The 24,014-nt window shown below is 37.1% G+C and overlaps 1 protein-coding gene across 2 annotated transcripts in view; it reads left to right on the plus strand.

Annotated features, from left to right (window-relative positions):
* The first annotated feature begins 4,866 nt into the window (after window positions 1–4,866).
* hpse2 (heparanase 2) overlaps window positions 4,867–24,014 on the plus strand; it is a 50,322-nt gene continuing 31,174 nt past the window's right edge. For both annotated transcript variants that reach the window (XM_027023732.2, XM_081725257.1), the window contains exons 1-3: window positions 4,867–5,258; window positions 8,190–8,344; window positions 8,614–8,775. In XM_027023732.2, the coding sequence (XP_026879533.1) occupies window positions 5,008–5,258; window positions 8,190–8,344; window positions 8,614–8,775 (568 nt within the window). In that variant the 5' untranslated portion in view covers window positions 4,867–5,007. The remainder of the gene's footprint in view (window positions 5,259–8,189; window positions 8,345–8,613; window positions 8,776–24,014) is intronic.

Genomic DNA, 24,014 nt, shown 5'->3' on the forward strand with positions numbered 1-24,014 from the left:
GAAAAAATAGTTCTACACAGGAGATGGCCAGTAGTGATCGATTTCCCAAACAAATATCGAACGGACACCTTTTTTTGTCTATACCTCTTGCTCCACAATTGATTTTTACCAACCTTTTTAAAATCAAATTAAACCTCTTTTGTGAAAATGTAGCTAAAGCATGATGCATTTATCGAATCAACAAATATGTTAATTATTGAAGAAATCTTATTGAATTTGGTTACACTTGCGTTGATGGTGATCATAATAGTCCAGCATGAGGTGTAGTTTAAAAGGTGTGAAGTCTCACATTAGTTCATTAGGCTTAATACAATTCCTCACGTTAGTTAATAAGATCACATTACACCACGTATATCATAATCAAACTTATAATAAGGACACATAGTAAACTACAGAGCACTGAAGACCATTTAAAAAATCTTACAAAACATGTAAAATTGGGATCGTTGGTAGATACATATTTTGTGTCTACACATTATTCTTTTAAGTGCAATTTGATCCTCACCACTAGGTGGTGTTACAGTAGAGTAGGGAGGAATAAGAGATGGGGAAGTACAAGGGGGACACATGGGAAAGGACAGAGTTTGTCATGAAAGTAATCTATAAGCATCCACCGTTTGGCCGGCTATTTTGCATCCATCACACTATGACAATATCTATATCAGTGACAACGTATAGCCAGCTTTCAAGCGGATCCAGAATGCGAGCTGTTTCCACTAGATGGCAGTCTTGTCACTAACTTTACTGGTAGTGTGGCAGGTAGGCCCATTAACGGAAATACAGTAGTTGGTCCAGATAATAACTGAAAACAGGTTTTTATAAATGAAAATAACTGGAAATGCCATGCAGTGTTCTGACAGGACATTAGTTCATCAAACACTCCCTGACCCACTCAAAGTTTATCCTTCTAAAACTTAGGCTATGCATTTAAGCCATTGTGAGAGAATGCAATCAGTCGTTAGCAGCCTTTAAACTACATCTTCCAATATTCAGATAATATTTAATAAGTAACTTTTCGTTTTCTTTTCCTGAAATGTGAAATGTTCATATTTGTCATAGCTTTTTCTTAACCCAAAAGATGAAAGATCCTGGGACCCCGTGCTAAGACAAATAGCGTAGCTAAGGCCTATCTCGGTTTAAAGATACAGGATTGAGGAGCGAAATGTTTTGTTGAATAACTATTCGCTATTTTAATAACAGATTTAGGCCTATGTTAGCAGTGTTACACGATTTATCGCATGTTCATCCGCATTTCTATCGTACCCTATGTCGTACTTAAAACAGACTGTGAATATACAAGAGCATTATTTTTGCTGAGACTAAAGGCAGGTCCGTGTGTATACTTGGCCGTCTAAAGTATGTTTGGTAGCTATATTCGTCCGTAAAGAATCACTGCCAATTAGTGAATCAGTTAAGACTTTTATTCCCGAGGCTTCTTACTCGTTAGTGTTTCGAAGTTCCTTATTATTCCGTTCCGTTATTTGTGTTAACAGGTAACCACGGCCATGCTTATGCCTAAATTAAATTTGCCTATTACGAAAGGCTGACATCTCTGCTCTTTTTTGCTCTCTCTAGGTGAGTGTGTTCGATTCCCTCTTTGGAAATGGCCTATTAAGCCAGGAAGAGCACGAAACATGTTACTCCCAGTTATCTTCAGTTCATCTTCAGTTCTAACTATAATCAACAAAGCATTCTTAAAATCACCATTCATAAACTTGTTATAGCCTATAGATTATTCTAGTCGCAATAAAACTATTTAGTTCAGTGTAAACCATTTTATTAAAGCTAAAAATTAATTTGGCATTCGACAATTACTGGTTGAGAGCATTGCACATTGGCATATTTATATATTTTGTTTACTGAAATGATACGTATTAGGATAATACAAAGGCTCCAGTGCTATTGGATTATTACTACTGTTATAAATAGACTACATTTGAGCAATTCTAACTTCATTTGAACAGGGAAAATAAGGACGTGGAATAAATAAAGCAGCAGCAACAAGAAGTTATTATTATTATTATTATTATTATTATTATTATTATTATTATTATTACTGTTGTTTTTGTTGTTGGTGGTGATGGTGTTGTTTTTGTTGTTGTTGTTGTTGTTGTTGTTGTTGTTGTTGTTATAACAACCTAGAGCCGATGAAAGAATAATTTATACATAAATAGAATTACACATAACCAATGGGTAGTTTCCCGAGAAACTCAAGAAATAAGTATTGTTGGGTATCTTTCGTTATTTTCTAGCTTTTCTAGAATTTGTTTTTACTAAATGTCATTTATGTACGACGAGTCATGAATTATCTAATACAGTTCAATTAGCTACTCGGAATGGTCGTAGAAAACGCTAGAATGACAACTATCGGAAGACGATGTCTGTTTTTAATGGTTCTTGTTATTTTGAGCCTCTGTTTCACGCTTGTAAAATTAGCTGTCTAAAGACGTTTTCAATTATTATTGCTTATGCTTATGCCGATATTAAATGAAGGCCTATTTAATGAGGTACATTTACTTGTTAATATATTTACTTATTATAATTATATATAACTACTTATTATTATACTGTACTTATTTATCATTTATTAAAATAACAATTTTAATTCAAACTTTATTTTATTGAAATAAAAAATACCCTGAATTATAAATGAAAGAAAATTATATTTTTGTAATTAAAATATAGCTTCTAAATTAGAACTGCTGAGGTTGGAGAAGTTAAAGGTGGTCCGTAGTTCTGCAGTAGAAATTGTATCTGCTTTCTACCCCCGTAACGGTATGGATGTTGAAATTTAAAGTTCTAGTATTCTAAGGAGATGCTTAAATTCAAAATGCAGTATCTTTATAATTCAGTCATATTTCACATAGAATAGAAAACGACAGACAAGCTAAAATATTTACACCACTTCTATAACTTTTCAGTTAGCCATGTATTAATAACACTCAGGTGTACGTGGTCCGCTTAAAAGTATCAGCTTTACTTCGGTCACTAAAACATATTTAAATGTTCCACGTTTTACAATGGTTTGTTATTGTCAGAACGAAGAAAAATGTTTATTTGGTTTTGAAATGGGCAGATGCGACATACGCTTTGTAAATGCATTTCTGTGAGACTAAATATAGCCTAGGTATAAGCGTCATCTTGAGTCTTTAGTTCATCTAAAACATATACTCCTAGCTCAAGTACCTAAACCTACATTTCTACGATAGCTCTTTATTAAGCTAATTAAAATGTTTAGAGGTAAGTGAACTTTTTGTTCATGCAAACTTTTCTTTTTAAAAAAATATACTAGAGTTCTGTTTTATGACTCAGAATAAAATGAGTCACCTGAATAAACGAGGCTACTTTAGGGCTTCTGCATCTTTAACAAGCACCAACGGCCTGTAGTAAGTATGGCCTATGCTCGTTGACAAACCTAATCTTATATTGGCTACCATCAGATGAACTGTTTCACAATAGACAAGTAGTAATATAATATACAGAAGATATTGTGGACTGATCTGGTTTGGCTCTTACATTGGAATTGTATTAGGAAGTTAAATAATATACAAATATAAAAAGTACAGGATATCCTTTAGTCTAGTGGCCTACTTTCTATCAACAACCAACAAGTCCATGATCCACGGCTAAATAATCTTTAAAGGGAACTACTGTAACGGTATAATTTAGTGATTTCAAGCTGACATAATGAAAATAGCAAACTGCTATAAAACTGTTTTGGGAAGTAAATAACCTTTTTATATTAATAGAAATTTTATTTGTTATTATTAATATAATACGAATTGAGATTAGCTCATTCTCTGCTCAGTGTGTTTTTCCCAGTGTATAAGGACACTACGTTCCCTTTGATGCCCTGCATCATATTTTCTTAACTGGGTGTGTCGTGATTTACATGAGTAAATGAGGAATAGGGTTGCATTGCACCTAATTCATCAATAATTCATATTGCACTAATATTACGCTATTCATGGATCAATTTCTTGAAATTAAGAAAAAAATAATTTTAAATTGATATAACAATTACAGGCTACAATTAGATTTTTCATTTATGTACTCAGCAAATTTAAAGTAATCAGGCTATTTACTTCGAGACTGCTGAATATAGTACTGTTACTAACTCGCTCTTTACTAATTTAATATTCGCATTATTCATCACATCACGTTTGGGGCCACGGTCGAAGTTGCAGTTAGACACATCTATACAATTTCATCTAGCCATTAGAAAGAACACTTAATCTATCCATTAGAAAGAACACACCAGGAATCCACTGTTTTGTTTAATTTGTATAAAGAAGATAGACTGTAGTCTATAGGACAATATGTTGTCACTATAGTTTTAGCTGGAACGGGCTAATTTGTTTTGACCTCATCTGGAAAGTGTTAAGAGGATTACTATAGCGAACCTAGCTATAGGCACGTCACACCAAATGGGCAAGTTATTCATTACACTGTAAACTAAGCATCTTTAATTTTTTCATGTTCCATTCTTGATTGTTCTAAAGAATAGTATCCTATAATCACTCCAATATACGACATTCTATGGAGATACCTCTCAAATAAATTCTGACTTTTTTGTTGGTTTTGTTTTGATATGCTGTAGCTGAAGCTACATCAGAAAATGCTGTTAATGCCATCCTTTCATTTAAATGTCATAGACGTAGTGTAAATTTCTATTCCGAAAATTATTTCGCATTTTAGTCCACAGATTAATATGAGCCATCTTACCTTGATGAGTAGTTGCCTCTCTCCTGGATGGGCGGTGCTGCCACAGCTTCTGGCACCAGTTACTAAGAGGCTGTCCCCGGGGCGTGAGTTACTACAGCTAGCTCCAAAACAGCGCAAGACGGGGGGTGGAGGGCACAGAAGCTCACAGAACCATAGAAACAAATATCCTTCCTCAAAGAGAGGGGCAAGAGGACTTCAGGTGACTTTAATCACTTTTTATAAGGCTGCTCAGCAGGGTCTTGTCCTACTCGAAGAGCACGGCTCCATGCTTGCAGAAGGAAGATGCCAAAGCGATTCCTCCCTCAGATCTTCGGCTTGTCTTTATGGCTGGCATTTATAACACACTCTCTGATGTTCTGCGCCGCTACGTACAGAAAACATGTCTCTGGAGGGAAAAGACAAAGTTTTTTGGAGAGAACCTTAATTTTACTAGACGTAAATACCCGAAGCCCGCTGAAGGTTTTGAATGAAAACTTCCTATCGTTGCAAGTGGACCCGTCTATCCTAAAGAATGGGTGGCTTGACTTCTTAAGGTATCCAGTTTTGACGTCTCTCCGCGCCCACCCCCTATGCTTTTATAAGGCACGTTTGTTCTTATGCATGTGTTTCATATTTTGTTCTATATTTTACATAGGTTATTTATATTCTCTTCAATTCCGTTTTAACCGCTTCATACACGCTAAGAACAAGGCCAATAAAACGATATGAAGTAGCCTACCTAAAAAGGGTAACCTAGCTAACAGCCATTCATGTAGATTTATTTCATGGAGTTATTTCGTTTTCAGGTGAATGTACATTTGAATGCTAATAAATTTTCAGAACTCCGGCATACCCTTGCGCTCATTTGCTGTTGGTGATGTGTTTTCTAGAAGAGGCTGCGTTTATACTAGTTGCGTTGTTACACTATTTCAATGAAAAAGCAGTTACTGCTATTCTGGCAGGTTAAACAAAAGTGGGATTCCCACGGGAGGAATCGATGGCCTCACATCGCTTTCCCCCTATCATCTCATTTTGTCATGTCGGCTATGCTACACCATGCTGAGGCGGAATGCCAAAAATCCCACGGCAGTACGCTTTTGACCGACGTCTCCTTTTTCCCCAAAGAAACTCTCTAGACGGTTTGTGGGATGGTACTTGGCAATTACCTTTTTATGTTATAAAAAAGCTAACAGATGTGCAAAACTCTGTCAATTAGCTAAGCTATTGCTTGTGCTATGCACACTACACTACTGTCACTACAAGCCTTGTTTAGGAGTTCCTTTGAATATACATTGATTGTATTTGCTGATGCTGTGTACGTTTTAGGCCAGGGCTTGACCTGGAAGTGAATTTAAGCATTCAAGCGGTTCTCCAGCCGTCGGGATCAAAGACTTACTAAATAGCGGTTGTCGAACAGTAATTCTCACAACTATCATATTTCAACAGCGGTGTTTGACTTGGATAGAGCTTTCTTTTATAGATGAAAAGGTATCGCTGCAAATATCCTTATTTTGGCATCTGAATTTGAGCCTATTCGGTGTAATTTACTGGCGTGTGTATTTAGATGAAGATTTCCTGTAGTGTGCACATTTAGTTTACCACTAAACATTGCAATAACAAGTTCTCTGTGTGAAATCATGTATTTCCTACGGTAACTAGTATACTAGCATGTCAAAGGATCGCGCACACAACAAGTTGTTTGGTCTAGTCTGAGTGGCCTATAGGTTAAACAAATAACAATACCATACATACATATTTATTTCACTAAATAAATGATTGATATGTGATCATTGCATGCAGTAGACTTGCCCACCGCAGAGGCCAGGTAAATGGATTTTCGTTGATTTCGCAAACGTTTAAACACATACGCGCAAAAGGTGAAATGTTCATTATCGACAATTTAAATTCAGTTTTTCTTTGTGTGTGTGTGTGTGTGTGTGTGTGTGTGTGTGTGTGTGAGAGAGAGAGAGAGAGAAAGAGAGAGAGAGAGTTGGATGTTACTTAGATACAATTTTCTTTTGAACGCTGTCTCCTTTAAAGCTTTTGACGAACGCTTTCTACATAAATTTAAGCATAGCCATAGAACTGGCAGTTGACGACTTTTAACGCATAAAGGAGAATTTGGTAGTTGAGAAGGCACCTCTTGAAAAAGCTTCTTTTGACAGAATAATTTTGCGTTGAGACTATGAAGAAGGCCTGCTGTCCACAAAATATAATCTAATTGAAAAAAACATAACAATAATAATAATAACGATAAAATTATTTAAAATATACACACTGACATTTGGAAGATAATCAAGCCCACATTCCAAAAATCAAGGCGTGGACCCTGCTGGGACAAAACACAGCGAATAAACGGGCCTTGAACGCGACGAACCTTATTTTCAGTACAACAGGCTAATTCTGCGGTAAGCAATTGCTGTAATTTTTCTTTTAAGAAAAATAATACAGAAGGTACATGGCCTAAATTACCACTGTGCAGTTGATCTATGAATTTAAACGGAAGTAAAGGCATCGTTACTTCTGAAACATTACACAAATAAAGCAGAATGATGGTGGTAATGCATTTTCGCGCTTTGCGTAATGTGTGTGCATGTGTGGAGGGAGGGGGGGAGGGTGGCAGAGAGAGAATCTGCTCGTTGCCCATCAAAGAAAAGCATCAGAGTGGTGAAAGGGTGCAACTGTTAAGAGCATGCAAATAAACGCACTTTACCGTCTAATGATTATAGCCTATATTGTGGTAGGTTTTTAGACGTCTTAACCATCCGTTACTTCAACCTATAGTGACAACCTTAGAGTTCTTTAGTGTTTATCTTTTCATGAGTAATCTATTTCATGATTGCTTGTTTCTAGCATTTTAATCTAACTGATTTTAGGCTGTAATTCATGCGGACTATGATATAACTAGGCCTAGCTAATAAACAGTGAATAGACACACGCTTAAGCGTCTACGTGACCTTACAATAGTGTCACTACAAAATTTGCTTAATTTTGTGTCACGCTGCACGCTGTAGATCTTTTCTTAATTTGCAAAGGAGACAGTAACTCGTTTTATTATTTTTTGTTTCTTTTACTGTTTTTGGGGGGAGTGCAATCTGAGAACAAGGCAATCAGAGTTCAATAATCTCTAGGTTTTATTATTGACTGAACGCTGCATTTGGTGTTCGTTTTAGTATTTATATTTTGTTTTACTTTTTTAACGCTGTCTCGCACGTCTTTAGCCTATATATCTGAGAATATAAATGTCACATACTGTGATTTTCCAAATACTGCGTCTTAAAATTATCAAATGAACATGGTGCAAACGTAAAAAAAGTATGGAAGGAGCTGTTTCTTACTAGACATACCAAATATATAATACAATTATTCAGTTTTAACATCTCAAACATACTTTTGTAATTTGGGAACAAATTACTGTTAGTCTTATCATTCTAATTTATTAATAATTCATATCAGATCTGACCGCAAACTGTTTCTGTCCTCAGTTCCAAGCGCTTAGTAACTTTGGCCCGGGGACTTTCACCAGCTTATCTGAGGTTTGGGGGCAAGAGAACAGACTTCCTCCAGTTCCACAACCTGAAGAATCTGGCCAAGTTCAGAGGTCCAGGACCCGATTATTACCTCAAAAATTATGAGGATGGTAAGATATCTTGTCATCATAGATAGCTAAAAATATCTTTTCAAGAGATGCATTGCAATGTTTGTTAATTCAGACTAAAACTAATATTTTTTGAGAAATAGGCTATATTTATAATATTTGCCACAAAGATTCTGTTAGTCAGTTGTTTTGACTATATTTGTAATATCTAGTCTTTACAAGGCATAATACATTTTCCACAGTAAGATGAATGGAATAATAAAAATGGTTTACTCTAGATACATTTCTAATGGTCCTCAGTATCTCCCCAGACATTGTGCGCAGTGATATAGCCCTGGACAAGCAGAAAGGCTGTAAACTGGCCAGCCATCCTGACATGATGCTGGAACTGCAGCGGGAGAAAGCTGCTCAAATGCAACAAGTTCTACTGAAGGAGCAGTTCTCCAACCTCTACAGTGATGTGACAATAACAGGTAGGAGACCACAGCAACGCTCCGTTTTCCTGCAGCAGTACAGAAATGTTAATTTGATAGCCAAGGAATAAGGATAAGATATCCTCATATATATATATAAGGATAAGATATCCTTATATATATATATATATATATAAATATATGATATCCTTTATATCCATCCATCCCTGTGAATGGCTGTGTTTATGGCCTGTGTGTATAAGCTAAGAAGCTTTTTATTTGCTTCTGCAGCAAGATCAGGGAGTTGGGTTATGTGGTTATGCAACTGCACCTCTTGGTGTAATTAATTAGTTTGTCATCAGAAAATATGTGTGTGTGTGTGTGTGTGTGTGTTGGGGGGGGGGGAGGTCTTTGTTAAATGTATGCCTCCCCCCCCCCCCAAAAAAAAAAGAATGAAAATGAAATTAAATTCATCTACATACAACATTTTTATTGTTGCTTTCTGCTATTGTTAAAGCCATGTGAAATCTATAAAAGTTCAATATTAAATACTGGGTGGACTGAAGAAATGACAGAATATAAAAGATTAACTGATGCTTGGAGAAGAAACTCATGTGCTATTGTATTGGGTTCTGCTCAACAGAAAGAACAACAAATAAATCGTCTTTTAGTTTTCACTTTTATGGGATTCTTCTAAGCCATTAGATGTTGTGATCAGAATAGTTTTACTAAACAGTACCCTCTGATTGTAACAAACCAGTTTAGCAAGGAGAGGTGTTGCTTCAAGGGGAAAATGCCTGCTGAGAGATCACACATTAGGTGTTGGCTACCATTTCTGCTACTAAAAGTAGCTGAGTATTATTTTTTAGAATGTCCACTTTAAGCATAGCTGTTTGCAGCCTAAATTATACTTTACTTAAAGCATAAATGCAAGAATAAAAAAACAACAACAACATTTTTTGGTTTTCTCTCATCAGGTCTGCCTTTTTTGAGCAGGTGCCATTGTCTTATTATTAGTCTAAACAGTAATGTAACAGTTGGCTGAAAGCAGATGATCTATTGCAGCCAACCATAAGGAGTTTATTTGTGTTATACTGATTTACTGTGGAAATGTTTGACTACATTTCATTTCAGAGTTTGCTGTATTTGATATGAGTTCTCACACAAGTCATCCACTGTGCCTACCTTTCCTGATTCTACATTATACCTACAGTGCTATGTTTCCCTGAATAATTTAATCTGATCTAGAGCATGAAATGAAAATGTGTAATATACTGAACATATGTGAAATACTCAGCATCAAACTGACCATACAGCTGGAGTTTCACATTATTTTTGTGAAGTGCACTTTTGTTGAGTCATGTGTTTTGGAACTAGTTTCCATATGACAAACTGGCAATAACAGGAATTTCTTTCCATGGCTCACAGCATATGTGCCACTGCAGGAAGCCTGTAGACTACGTAACTCATGGAAGGAGTTTCCCGAGTCTTAGGAATTAAGACCTGTGAGCAGAGTGTTGAGGCGGACAGGCCTGTTAACAATCAGAATGCCCCCTGTGTAGACACCCTGGCAGGTGGGAGAAGTGGTAAAACAGCCTTGCTCCATCCTTTTCCACTCTCCGTAGGTGACCTTTGCTGACCCGCTCTCATTACGGCGAGAATTGTACTAGGAGAAAAAGCACCCCTGCCAGTTAAAACAAACCGTGGTGAGACAAGCCGAGGTCAAACTCTCACCTTTTGCGCTGTCATAGTTTAGCCCAGGTTAGTTAAAGCAAACCATCTGAAACAAGTCAAGGTCAGGGTCAGTCGATGCTCTCGAGTTCTGTCCTGATTTCATACTTGTCTGTCTGCCCTCTGCCCTCCTGTCTACCTTTTTCACTTTATAGTCAGTCAAACAGCAGCCATTTTGCTGTAGTTATACTCAGTTATGCTATGTGATCCTATTTTGCTGTGTGTGTAAAACAAAATGGGACAAATCATGGGAAAACATACATGGTGGGAACGTATTTGATTTTTAAAGAAATAGCATTTTAACACTGCACATATCTATCGCAGCCCCTGTTATTGGCCAGTTATCACAGACATTAAATTACAGCTCTGTTGTGTAGATAAAACCCAGACACCCTATGAATCCATAAACCACTTACAGCATATTTCGACACAGTGAAAATGATGTATAACCTCGCTGGGATGTTGGACATGATTTTTTCCTAAAGAATCTCACTCTGCTACATCAATGCATGCATGTGCAGTGAAATGTAGATGAATGCAAGTTACATTGTACGTTAAGTGTTATATTGCAAAGATGGGCAGGCGCTGTCATCACCTGTTCCCTACAGTGCCTCAAGTCATAATGAAATCCTCCAGTCTGCCTGCAATCCACTCTCTCGAGAAACATTTATCATAATCTCATGACATCTTACATCTCTGCGTTGTTCCCTTGCATGTATTTTATGTTTCTTGCCATTGTTGCCATTCATGTATTCCCCCTGTTTTTAATGCTGCTTCGCACACTTTCCCTGACTCCCTGCTGTCCTTGTTTTGAATGTGTATTTGCAGAGATGCATCAGGACTTTGGCAGTGGCATGTTTCTCAACTGGTGCTTTGTATTGTTAAGATGTTTGCAATATTCAAAGCTATTTCCTGCCTCCCACCCCCAACTGAAGACAAATGACAGGAAATTGTCCAGTGAGTGTAGTTTAGGTTTTAACTAAAGGTGCCCTTTAGCCCCTCATTTTCGTTGACAGCAGTAACTACTTGAGTTTTCAACTCATTAAAAGCTCTTTAAAGGAAGATCTTGTGAAAATGGTATTGACAGTGCTCTGTAAAAAATCAGCTTTGTTTATTCAGAGGTGGGATGCCAGGGCTGTCTGCTCTTGTAAACGTCCTGTACAAAGTATTCATAATTTAATTAAACGGTGACATGATTAAATGAGAAATATTTTGCCACTCTGCATAGAATTTTTTTTTTTACTTTATGGATCAAACAAGACTCTGGTTGTGATGCTGAAGATGACGTTCATGTTTGTTTTTGGCTATTGAGGCCAAGTATGTCTGTGGTTGACAGTGTTGCTGCAGAGTTTGTATAATATGGCATTAAAGATCGCCTGGGTATTGTGATGAATACCGCATGGCAGCATGTCATTTTTCTGGACTTCACGTCCTTTCCAGTTGTCACATCCTCTTGCTGTACATCAGGCTGCATGTAAAATGACTCAGAGTTGCGTGTTTTGACTCCCCTCCCCCAGCTCCTTGCACGGGTGAGAGCACGTGTGCATGCACTCAGTGCAAATACAACGAGCACACGCAGCGTAGTGTGCTGGGCATGTGCCAGAGACTCCAGCAGATGTTGCCGCCTGAAAAGAGAAACACTAGGACTTGTCTTTTTTTTCAATTTCTAAGACGTTAAACAGATGAAAGGTCCTGTATAGTGATATATACACTGAAAATGCACACAAACCCACATACACACTCACTCAGAAACAGACTCATCAAGTACCCTGCCTCCCAGCCCGCCCATATCTATACACACAAGGCATCATACTCATACTGTTTAAACTACACTCAGTAGAGAGAGAGAGAGAGAGAGAGAGAGAGAGAGAGAGAGAGAGAGAGAGAGAGAGAGAGAGAGAGAGAGAGAGAGAGATGTTGGCGTATGTAACATGAACATTTACACTATCTAAGCACTTGTGGGGCCTGACTAAACAGAATTGTGAATATATGAGACACTAATACTTACAAAACAATCTCTTCAATCTAAAATAAGAGTCTATCACTGTCAGGCTTTACTTTGCCTGATTCAGTTAAATTTAACAATGAAACCACTACAGATTTATAAAAAAATAAAAATAAAGTAAATAAAAGAAAGATCCTTTAACGAATTTGAAGAACTAACTAGAATCTTGGAAGTTGTTGGATTGTTAAAGATTGTTAGTGTTTAATTCTAACAGAGCTACTCATTACTTTGAGAACTGAAAACAAAAAGTGTGTATCCTACAGCTCCTGCAAAGAGACTTTTTTTCTACAGAGCCTTAAAGAATGTCTCTGGAGCTGTGTCTTGTCATGTAATATTCTTTTATGACAAGATAAAGCTCTGTTTGTCTTTATATATATATATATATATATATATATATATATATATATATATATATATATATATATATATATATTTATTTATTTTTTGTCATTGTTCATAGTTATAGAGTGTTATGACATATCACCCAGTTCATCTTGCAAGTCTTGCTTGAAGTCTTGCTTGCAATCCCTTTACTTCATAGAGAGTGAGCTCAAAGAGATTTGGTTTCATTTTGATTTTGGAAATTTCAGTGTGCCAAATTCTTTGGTACTGAAATTTTGATCCACAGACAGTTGAGAAACCAGAGGGTCAAGTCTTGCACTTTTAGATTATGTTTACCTCTGGTTTAACTCCGAAAGGTTTCCTTTCAGAGTCTGTATCTGTGAAATTAGAACTGACACTATATTTTACTGATTTCATGAAGACACACCCATGAATAGTAAGACTATTATTCAGTATTTTTTAGACATCACATGATCCCCTTTCTGCCCTATAAATGGCCATGAGTTCTTCTTCTTTCAGGCTTGTCTCTCTTTTTTAAAATACTGGAGGGTTCTTCTATAGTGTGTGCTGTTTTTGTCGTAAAGAATCAGTAAAAATAGTACCCAGATGTGTAATAAGCACTGTACAAATGTAAATATTGTACACCCTTTATTGACCCAGTTACAGTGAATTAAATGTTTCTTAATTTTTATCCCTTATGTTAAGTTATAGAAAATTTCCACCTCACCTATGAAGGTTATGCCTACTGCACTCTAGTTGGAGGATATGGCTAAGTGCATACCTCCTCTGTGTAGCCAAGTCACTTTTTTATTCATGCAGCATTGTAAGACAGCTGAACACACCTGGATAAAGACATTAGATGCTCAATTCATGATCCAACATATGCTCATGTTTGGCAGGCATCAACAGGGAGAGAGCAACAAGGGTCCGAATCAGAATGGGAGAACTCCCATCATTGTGCCACGTTTTTGACTGGTTGAGCCATGCAGTGCTCATGAAAAACATAGCTTTTTATTCATTAACAGAAACAAATAAACAAACAATCTTGTGATGACTGAGAGTCTAAAATAAAGTTCCATCAGAGAATTTGCCTCCTAAGACTCAAGTGTTGACATGACAAATATGCTTATTACAAATAAAAAGAGAATCTATTTCAATTTGCTCATGTGCAAGTGCCAAGTGTATTACATTAATGACCATGTTACAGCAACTTGCAGGTGGCATTTTCCCCTTTTTAACTCTTCCAGTTTCATTCTAGAGACTGAGCTTAACTGTTCTGATATTAGACCATGCTGTCATTCTATTTCATTCTTGAATTGGCAGGTCTTCAGGTCCCAAAGTGGAACATGCATTTTCCATTACTCTAAGGCATGTTTTATTTCCCTAATTTGACACTCATGCTGTCAGCCAAATGCATGCACTTTCCTCATGAGTGTAGTTGTGTTTGTCTCTTTCAAGGAATTTGCAAAGCTGGTTATATTGTCAACAAGCATTACATAAAGTTGTGAAGGGAGTGCTTGTGGTTGTATGATGCCATATGGACTCGTAGTTTGTTGTACATTACCATAGCCATTTCACCTGGCAGGTTAAAGATCTTGTTTTAATAGTCTCTGTGGTTATATTTCAAGTGAATTCTTTGGCGAATTAAACAGTGACAAATCTGGTTCATTTCCACCCTGTCTGATTTGCCAAAAAGTCAGTTTTATTGATAAACTATCAGTCTGGCCCATAAACAGCTGTCACTATGGATCTTGAGACCTAATGATGGATATGTTCATTTTGGCACATTTGATGCATCCATGCATACCTCAACCAGCAATTATTAATTGAAATTAGACCACAGTGCAAGAAATCAAGTGAGTGTCAATGTTCTTTGTTTCTGTGACAGTTGATCACAGGCATGGCACCCAGCCTGCTTCCCAGAGCCTGCACCGGCACTCCTGTGTGCGCTGCTCTCAGCTGCTCTGTCATGTGCTTTCAGAAGTGGAGGAGATTTGTGGCCCGAGAACATCTCCTCTGATCGACCTTCTCACCCTAGAGCATATTGGGTTTCCCTTTGCTCCTGGAGCAGTTTTATACATCACAGCTGCTGCAGCATCAGTTTGCCTGTAACGGTGTAACCTTTGGGGGGTCTACTGTTGCTCCAAGGAAATGTATTAAATCTGTCCCAAAATATGTAGGTTATAGGGTTAAGGAGCTTGACAGTTCTGTGTGTTACATCTAGTGAAGTCAGTATTCTTATTATTTTCCTTTTTTTGGCAGTTGTTGATCTGTCTCAGAAGCTCTTGTCAGGGTCTTTTTTCTTTTTGACTGTAATACCAATCCTGCAAGAACTGTAAGTGTGTATTCAGGTTTCTCACAATTATATGTAAATTGTATGGTACAAAAAATAAATCCTGTGGTCACAAAGTTTTTCAAAATTTCAGGATTTTACACTCTTTGACAAATTGCGAAACTTTTCTTTATTTGACTATATCACCTAAATGCAATAATATGGAAAGCCTGTTATTTGTGTTTTATATAGCACAGAATTGAGCGCTTTTGAGGAGGATGAATTCACTGGTGTCATCAGTTGTAGTTTGTCCCTGTGTTGTATCATCACACTGGTGTGATCAGAATGTCATAAACTGAAAGTTCTACATAAAGGATATGACAGTGATAACTATGAACTTCTAAAAATTTCACTGTAGAATTCAGTCCTGAAAGTGAGAAGACTCGATGTGTTAGGTGACCTTCGCCATTGTACTTGTATACATTGCAGTTTGCAGAAATGGGTGGAAAGACGGAGTTGTTTTATTTGAAAAAGGGAGGAATAATGGAAGGAATGTTATTGATCTTCAGACAGTTAGTTACTTTTGTCACATTAATACCTGACTCTGTTTGTTTGTAAATGTAATAATCTACAATAATTCCAGAAACCAAGAGGTTTAAACTTGCTTATGCTTAGACTATATATGATGACGGACCTCTGTCCAAATTGTGTGTGTGTGTGTGTATGTGTATGTATATGTATATATATATATATATATATATATATATATATATATATATATATATATATATATATGTGTGTGTGTGTGTGTGTGTGTGTGTGTGTGTGTGTGTGTGTGTATATACACAGTGCGTCTGTGCTGTCATTCAGTCCAGTCTTTTTCAGCCATTGTTTGGATTTCTCCATATCAACCACTTCCACTATATACTATATATAAAGGCACTAATCAGCACAGGAACAAGCTCTGAATACAAGATCAATAGAGGCTGGGCTCTTCCACACCAGACAGAACCCCAGATGCAGGCTGTAAAAGCATGCCCCTGAGACAATACAGCACATAACAGCGGGATGCAAGATGCTTGCAGGCAGAGCATACATGGGATGGCAGATGCCACAACCAAGTAGCTGGAGCTGGAGGTTCTGAGGTTAAAATGGAACACACCCCTGAAGGTGGTGGAGAATGACTGAGCTAAGATCCTATGGGACTTAAAGATCAAGATTGACAAAATAGTAATGGCTAACCAACCGGACATAGTAGTGATAGACACTAAAGCAGAAGAGTGACATAGCGATAGACGTAGCAATCCATAGTGATTGAAATATCAGGCCCAAGGACCATGAAAAAATACCAAGGGCTAAGAGGAGAGCTGGAAAAGATGTGAAAAGTGAACGCAACGGTGGTTCCCGTGGTGATCGGAGCACTAGGGGCAGTGACTAGGGGGCAGTGACTAGGGGCAGATCCCAGGAACAACATGTAAGATTACGGTCCAGAAGAATGCAGTCCTGGGAACAGCTAAGATTCAACACAGGACCCTCAAACTTCCAGGCCTCTGGCAGAGGACCCAAGCATGTAGGATAAAGAGGAGGATAAAGAAGGAGGGCCAGTGGGAAATTTGTAAATTTTCACACACACACACACACACACACACACACACACACACACACACACACACACACACACACACACACACACACACACACAGTGTGTCTGTGTGGAGGGGAGTATCTATTTAATTTTTTTTTTAAATGCTGAAATCTATATTCAGAGAGTTTCCAGAATATTATAGTTGTTGTCTCAGAACACAGGAAAAGGTATAACTGCCCATTCATCCTGTAAAATATATGAACTAGATTCGAGGTAGATATGTTTAGACACAACAGATTTCCTTTTAATGTCCATATTGGGATTCTATTCTTAGTGCATATGGGATGTCTTGGGTTGTGATTGATAGATCTCATAAGTTTGCTTTGCATATAGTATGTTCATCACACTGCAAGGGAGGAAAAAACTGTATTACTCTTGGAATTTTATAAATCCATGAATGTGTAATGAAATTTGCTCTGATCAGGAGAGCTTGGAATAGTGAAGTAAAATTGAGTTTTCTGTGGTATGTAAGAAAGTTCCACACTTGAGTCAAGTGGTGAGTGGGGTGCTTTCAATGGCTGGAGGAGGAGGGGTCCAGCCAAAACTCTTTCCTGGTCCTTATTCCCTCCTTCAAGTGAGTGACAGGATCTGACACCTCTAACCAAAGCCAGATGGAAGATTTGGCTCAACTGTTGACTGGGCATAACATAGAGCCAATGGGGCTGGACTGTTATGCTGTCTGTTAGCTCTTTGGCCATTAGTACTATTAGCGGGTATTTGGTCTATCTTGCGATTAGTTTGTGTAGTGGAGTTTTTATTGGTTTCTTGAACAAACAAATGCTGCTTTAAGATTTAAGCACCTTATGCTAATTATTCAATTAAAAGTGGATTAATATCTCAAAAATGGAAAACGATAAAGTAACATTTGTGAACAAATTTTGGTTTGTCAATTTTTGTTGTAATTGCCATTTAAGAAGTTGCATGAAAATGAATAAGCTTGCATGCAGTGAATTAGAGAAAAGATGGGCTAAAATAAATAGATAAAAAGAGGGATAAATGTGCAAAAAGGAAGATGAGTGCTTTGCACAAAAAGTTTAGTGGTTTTACCATGAAAGTTAGGAACAGATAAAAAGTGGAAGTCTATGTCAAAACATACAAATAAAGAAAAAAAGGGGGATGTGACTGAACTATTTTTTGAAAAGCACAAGTGACATGACTGAGCATCCTTAAAACATGTAAGAACAGAACCATATAGAAATTGAGTAACCAAAAAAATATTGATAACATTTGCAAAAAACAAACAAACAAACAAAAAAACAAAAAAAACACTGGCTTACCAAAGTCCATTAAAGCAAGGAAAGTGAGAACATAAGTGCTGTCTCCATACAAAAGAGGGAGAAAAAGCAGTATTAAATTCATGAGGTATAGCAGTCAGACGCACTGGTCAAATCAACTCCCAAATCTTCCTTTAGGATTTGATGCGTGCATCTCAGAATGTGAGGAGTAGTGAAGTCAGTCAGTTTCCATTTGAAGATTGACAGAAGCAAGGACATCACTCCCTTCACTGTGAATTACTCAGTAACTACACAGAAAATAATATAAAACATATGGAATTACAAGAGTGGGGAATGAGGGTCTGGACACACCTTGAAATATAAGGGCTTAAATTACAATGGCTTACCTTTAGAGTGTAAATAATCTTCTGAAATAAGATGACAGACAAGAGTAGCGCAGTAGGATCAAGAAAACATCTGATGTGGGTTTTAGAGTGCTCATATAACTGACTATGAAAAGCAAATGTGTGTTCAGTGCTAGGTCTCCCACACTGAACACATATTTTGATGACCAGAGTCTTAGGTAAATGTTTGAAAAGGGCTCCGCTCTACTTTAAGTAGCATGCACTCCAGGACTGCAGTGTATACTAGTATTGCCAGACACTGTTTCCTAAGAGCCCTAACTGATAACTGATGTCTCTTTCAATACCTCATAAAGGTAGTGTCAGCTACCCCTTACCCCCAAAGCATTATAACATTATGATATTACTCATCATGGTAATCTCTGCTGGAATAAACTCCTCACAGGTTGAGGAAATATAGACAGACTGTCTTTCATACTTAACTCTTTGTGCATTATTGGATAATGTATTCCAAAACACACAGTTACCTATATCTATGTTGTGCATTCTTCAGACCACAAATTGCATTCCTATACCAAGAAAAGTAACATACTTACATATGTCACATAATTATATCAGTTTTTTTAAGATACTATTTAAAGATTAACATCACATAATAGACAAAATGTATTGTTTATCCACATGTATAACTATCCTATGTTATAGTAAACATGCAGTTTCTGGATAGTGATATAGTATAAAATGTAGAATGGCATGTAGGTAGATGAATGCAAGCATAAGAAAATCATTTAATATGTTAATATTACCTAGCTTGGTTCTGGTTCATTTTAATGAAGCTTCATGGCGCGTCCATATTTTACTGTTATTGCATGCAGCAGTACACAACAGGTACGCTGTCCTACATGTGTTTTAGCTCATCTTGTCAGTGCATGCAGTAAAGTACAGGGGACAGTGGGCAAATTTGGCTTAAGGGAAATCCTTTGATGTGGTCTATAAAGAGGAGCAGTTCAGTTGAGTTCTGCCCCTCTTATCTGCCCCCCTTCTTTAAAGTGACAAAATAATAATGGAGTGATTACTGTAGCAATTACAGCATTAGTGGGTAGTAACAATTTCACATAGATAATGTTGTCAGGAATGTTAAGTCTCAACAGCCTTCTCTGAAGAGATAATCTCATTTTAACACATAGCTTGTTGCTTTTGTGGGGGGCAGCACTTTCTGAAACACATTCAGTACTTGTATTTCTCTTGTTCACATATTTTTGGTGTTTTGGATATATGCCATTATGTTTTGTATGTTTCAGTAAAGTTATTGAACACTAATTTAAAAACAATGAAAAATGTCTAAATGCAGTCTCTTTATAAAACTTAATACTTAATGTAAACAGTGGGCCAGATATGTTCAATTTTTAGATCTTTTTAATATCCCAATTATATTCATTCCTTCATCTTAGAAATTCAATTGCTTGACAGTGCTCATATATTTCCTTCTGCCACAGAAATATTTAACAACTAATGGAACAGGCATATATGTGGACAAAAACAAGTTTCCAACTTAAGACATTGTTTTAATAACCTTGACTGTACCATTTTAGTTAGTTTGGTTTCTACTGAAAATATACATGTATGGAAGTTTACTTTTCGGTAGCAATATTTAATATGCATGTCCAGCTTCTCCCAATTGAAAACTGTCCTCACAAGTGGTTTGGTTTTGTGTTTGCATGTTATATAAGGCATTTAAAGTGGTTGATGTAATTTGGCACATACTTTAGTCTTTGACTTGATCAAATGTAGCTCCAATCAGCCCAGCACCCAGGTCTGTTGACACTACAGGGAAATCAGAGTCCAGCATACAGTCCTGTGCTGTCTCCGCCATGTGCTGGTGCATAAGGCAGTCTTTCTGAGGAAGATTAATGAATGTACACAAATGTGTGTGGATGTATATACACCGGCGTGTGTTCTGAGATGTTAACATATCACTCAGTCCTCTATCCTTTTCACTGCCAACCACATGGCCTCACACACATGCACAAACACATAAAATCACTGACGCACACAAACGCACACCATAGTCTCTTCAGCAGTGATGTGTACCTGGACTTTCATTAAAACCAGCTAGCTCAGTCAGACAGAAACACAAGCATACATAGACATTTACTTATACTTATCACCCTCCCACACCTAGCTCAGTCAGACAGAAACACAAGCATACATAGACATTTACTTATACTTATCACCCTCCCACACCCACACACACACACACACACACACACACACACACACACACACACGCACACATTTATACTGGATGCACCAAATCAATCCAAAACAGGTGTCTCCCTAGCTTTATATTTTTGAACATAAAAAGTGACTCAACCTGAGCATTTTTTGTAAAACATTCCCTATCAAATGAAACTCTGTGCAATGCTATGTTTATAAACATGAACGCACTTGGGTTTGTATGACATGCAGTGTGCACTTCAAACTACCACAGGCATAGCAAGACTATTGAAACCATATTTTCACAGTGTTTGCTATGAGAGTTAGTTTAGGTTTGAGCACTCCATGTTCCTTCTCATTTCCATCACTAATAATAGAGGAGAACAGGGAAACAGGATGAAGAGATTTAAAAAAAAATTTTTGTGTGTATGTGTGTGTGTGTGTGTGTGTGTGTGTGTGTGTGTGTGTGTGTGTGTGTGTGTGTGTGTGTGTGTGTGTGTGTGTGTGTGTAGCTAGCACAGAGTAAGGCAGCTAATCTGATAAAACAAGCTAGTTTAAGTGGAAGCATATCCTATTAGAGGGACAAGAGAGTATTCTTCTTTGCCTGTGGACCTCACCACCTCTGAAGATAATGATAATTAACTTGTGTTGTTTATTTCTTGCAGTTGAATAGATACTTTGCATCATGTTGGATTATTGTGAGCATGTGAGTTTGGAGCAGAAGTAAGGTATACCATGCCATTGATTTTTTTTGTTTTTTTGGGGGGGGGTTGAGTTGATAACACTTTCATGATCATGTGTCATTTAGTATGCTAGTGAAAGGTAGGAATATTCATTATAAGTAATCTGCAATTATTTTATTGATTGGTTGAGGGAAAGATAATTGACCAGGAAGAGAACCATTGCATGGAACATGTAGTAATTTTTATAGTTTCAAAGTTAAGAAATATCATGACTTGTAAATATTTATAACCCATGTGCCTTACTGACATGTTTCTGTCTGTTTGACCCTAACTAATCTATGCTAATCTTCAGCCTAAATAGGCTGACACATTATAATTTTTATATGTCATGAAGCAATTCCTTTTGGGTCTAAACTCCTTTAAACTGTAGCTATTTAATTAGGAAGCACAAAAGAAGAAAGATGGTCCAGCTTTGGTCAAACTTTAATCATCATCTTTAATGAATTTAATTACCTTATAATAAAAAATGAAATATTATTTCATGGCTTGTAGGTTTCTGCACAGATAAGTAAGTAGTCATGCAATTAATAACACCATATGAAATGTAGACATCAAAGGTTTGTGTAGGGACCTTTCTTGCAGTGACTGTTTTCCTTAAGAGTAAACGTTGTGGATGTTGCCAGGCTATGGAAATGCCTGGCAATGCCTTTGAACTTTTTTTCCCCCAAGTTTGGAATATACAGTTCCTGACCATTGCTGTAGGTAATCACTAGTCATAAATGGAAATGCTCTGGCTCAGAAATGAGCCGTAGCACTCTGGTTCAGTCCTGCTTGTTATGGAAGTCTTATGTCTGTGATCAGATAGCTAGTCTGACAATATCCAGACCCCTCTCTTTCCATTACGTTGGCTTGAGGGGATTCAGGTCCTTTAACTCCATTCTTAGCTTCAGAGTTGCTACTGAACTTGCTTACAAAAGTTCATGCACTCAGTTTCAAGAAAGTTCATGGAGGTGTTTCTTTTTTATCCTTCTAATAAATTAGTATTGCTATATCATTATTTATTGAGTGCCTAACTGGCAATACTTTCAACTGAGCATAGTTCATCACAATATTATCACAATATTAATATGGCTGAATGAACTTTTATAACTGGACATAAATGAGTACAGTATTTGCTAATTCAACATTGAGAATTTTCATTTGTGGTTCTTGGTAAGCTATGAAATATTTCTCTGTAATAGCCATTTAGAGTTCAAAATCAAACTATCAGATGTGGTCTTAAGAACTATATGTATTGGTAAATGTAGTGCACATCCAAATTGCATTCTAATTACTGTAAAATACTAAAGAAAAATGTAAGAATTGCAGGAGACCAGCTAACCATATAAGTAAAATATTAAGATCAGAAACTATTATTTTTTTTCTATATTTTCAATGACCTGGCTTAATTTGACACATTTATCTCAATTATCTACAGTTCACTTAAGCTATCACACAGTGATAGTATGGGTAGGAGATTGAAATAGAGAGAAAGATTGAATGACAGATACACAGAGACAGATAGAGAGAAGTAGAGACTGATTTGGTCTATCTGGAAACACTTTGGGTCTGCTGTAAATGTGAACCAGAGTTCAGTTCCTGATGTCCTCACTATATTGCCATGTCTGTTGGTAAAGAGCCTTTCACAATGTAATTACCTTACTTCAGCTACATTCAACTGATCACATCTTGCTGCTTTTAGGACAAGTAGCTGTTCTTTCATTGTGATTACTCCTGAGAGAAAGAGTCACAATGAGAAGGAGTAACAAGTAACATTCTGCATTTTGGGGTGTGTGTGTGTGTGTGTGTGTGTGTGTGTGTGTGTGTGTGTGTGTGTGTGTGTGTGTGTGTGTGTGTGTGTGTGTGTGTGTGTGTGTGTGTGTGTGCGCACGCGCGCGCATGTGTGTGTGTGCGCATGTGTGTGTGCGCACATGTGCAAAACACAATTATGATTTTTTGGACAGTGAGTGCAATAGCTTAAAAGTTATAATGCTTCATGATATCAAGATACTAATACATAATTTCTCCAATTTTTATCAAATTTGTGTAAAAGATAGAGGGGGAAAAGATATCAATAATCTGCCCAAGTGACAGGTACTATTAGATGTGTGTTTGGCATAGCTTCAGTTTCCTCAACAGTGACAGCTCTTGTGCAAGAGTCTGTTCAAGGAAAGGAGACCCTGGATTCTCTCAGGCCCTGGCCCACATCTGGTTCTGCTTCTCCTTCTTCCCTGACAGCATGGTCCTGCTTTCCATCCACCTGCCTTTGATACAGTTTTATCTCAATCAGCTCAACATGCTAAAGGCTACACAACAGGGAAGACTCCCGTAATCCTACTCGGCCCCAGTGAGGTGGGCTTTGCCATGGGCTCTGATGGACACTAGAGAGATTGTACTTCATGCCCCCTCCTCCTGAGGTCTTTTTAGAAGTTTGCTGCATAGACCTTTTAAACACATATTTGATTGCTTTTGGAGGCCATGTAGCTCAATTGGTGGGTGTTTAAATAAATAAATAAATAAATATTTAAATTCTCATTCCCATTAATTTTGTATCCAATTAAGTGATGCATTGAAATATTTAAAGTCTTAGACCATTAGACTACAGCACATTTTATGTACCACTGTTATTCAAAACATTATTTAATGCATTATAAACCACAGTGCCATGTAGACGTGCTTTGAGCTAGGGTTTCTCTTGAATTAATTAAATAGTTACACACCATTATTGGTGTACCATCTGTGTTTTATGTTGTCTTGAAAGATTTAATGCTGTGTATCCTATAAAATCA

This window comes from Electrophorus electricus, chromosome 12 (genome assembly GCF_041902795.1).
Source record: "Electrophorus electricus isolate QZ-2024a chromosome 12, ASM4190279v1, whole genome shotgun sequence".
Classification (NCBI taxonomy): domain Eukaryota; kingdom Metazoa; phylum Chordata; class Actinopteri; order Gymnotiformes; family Gymnotidae; genus Electrophorus; species Electrophorus electricus.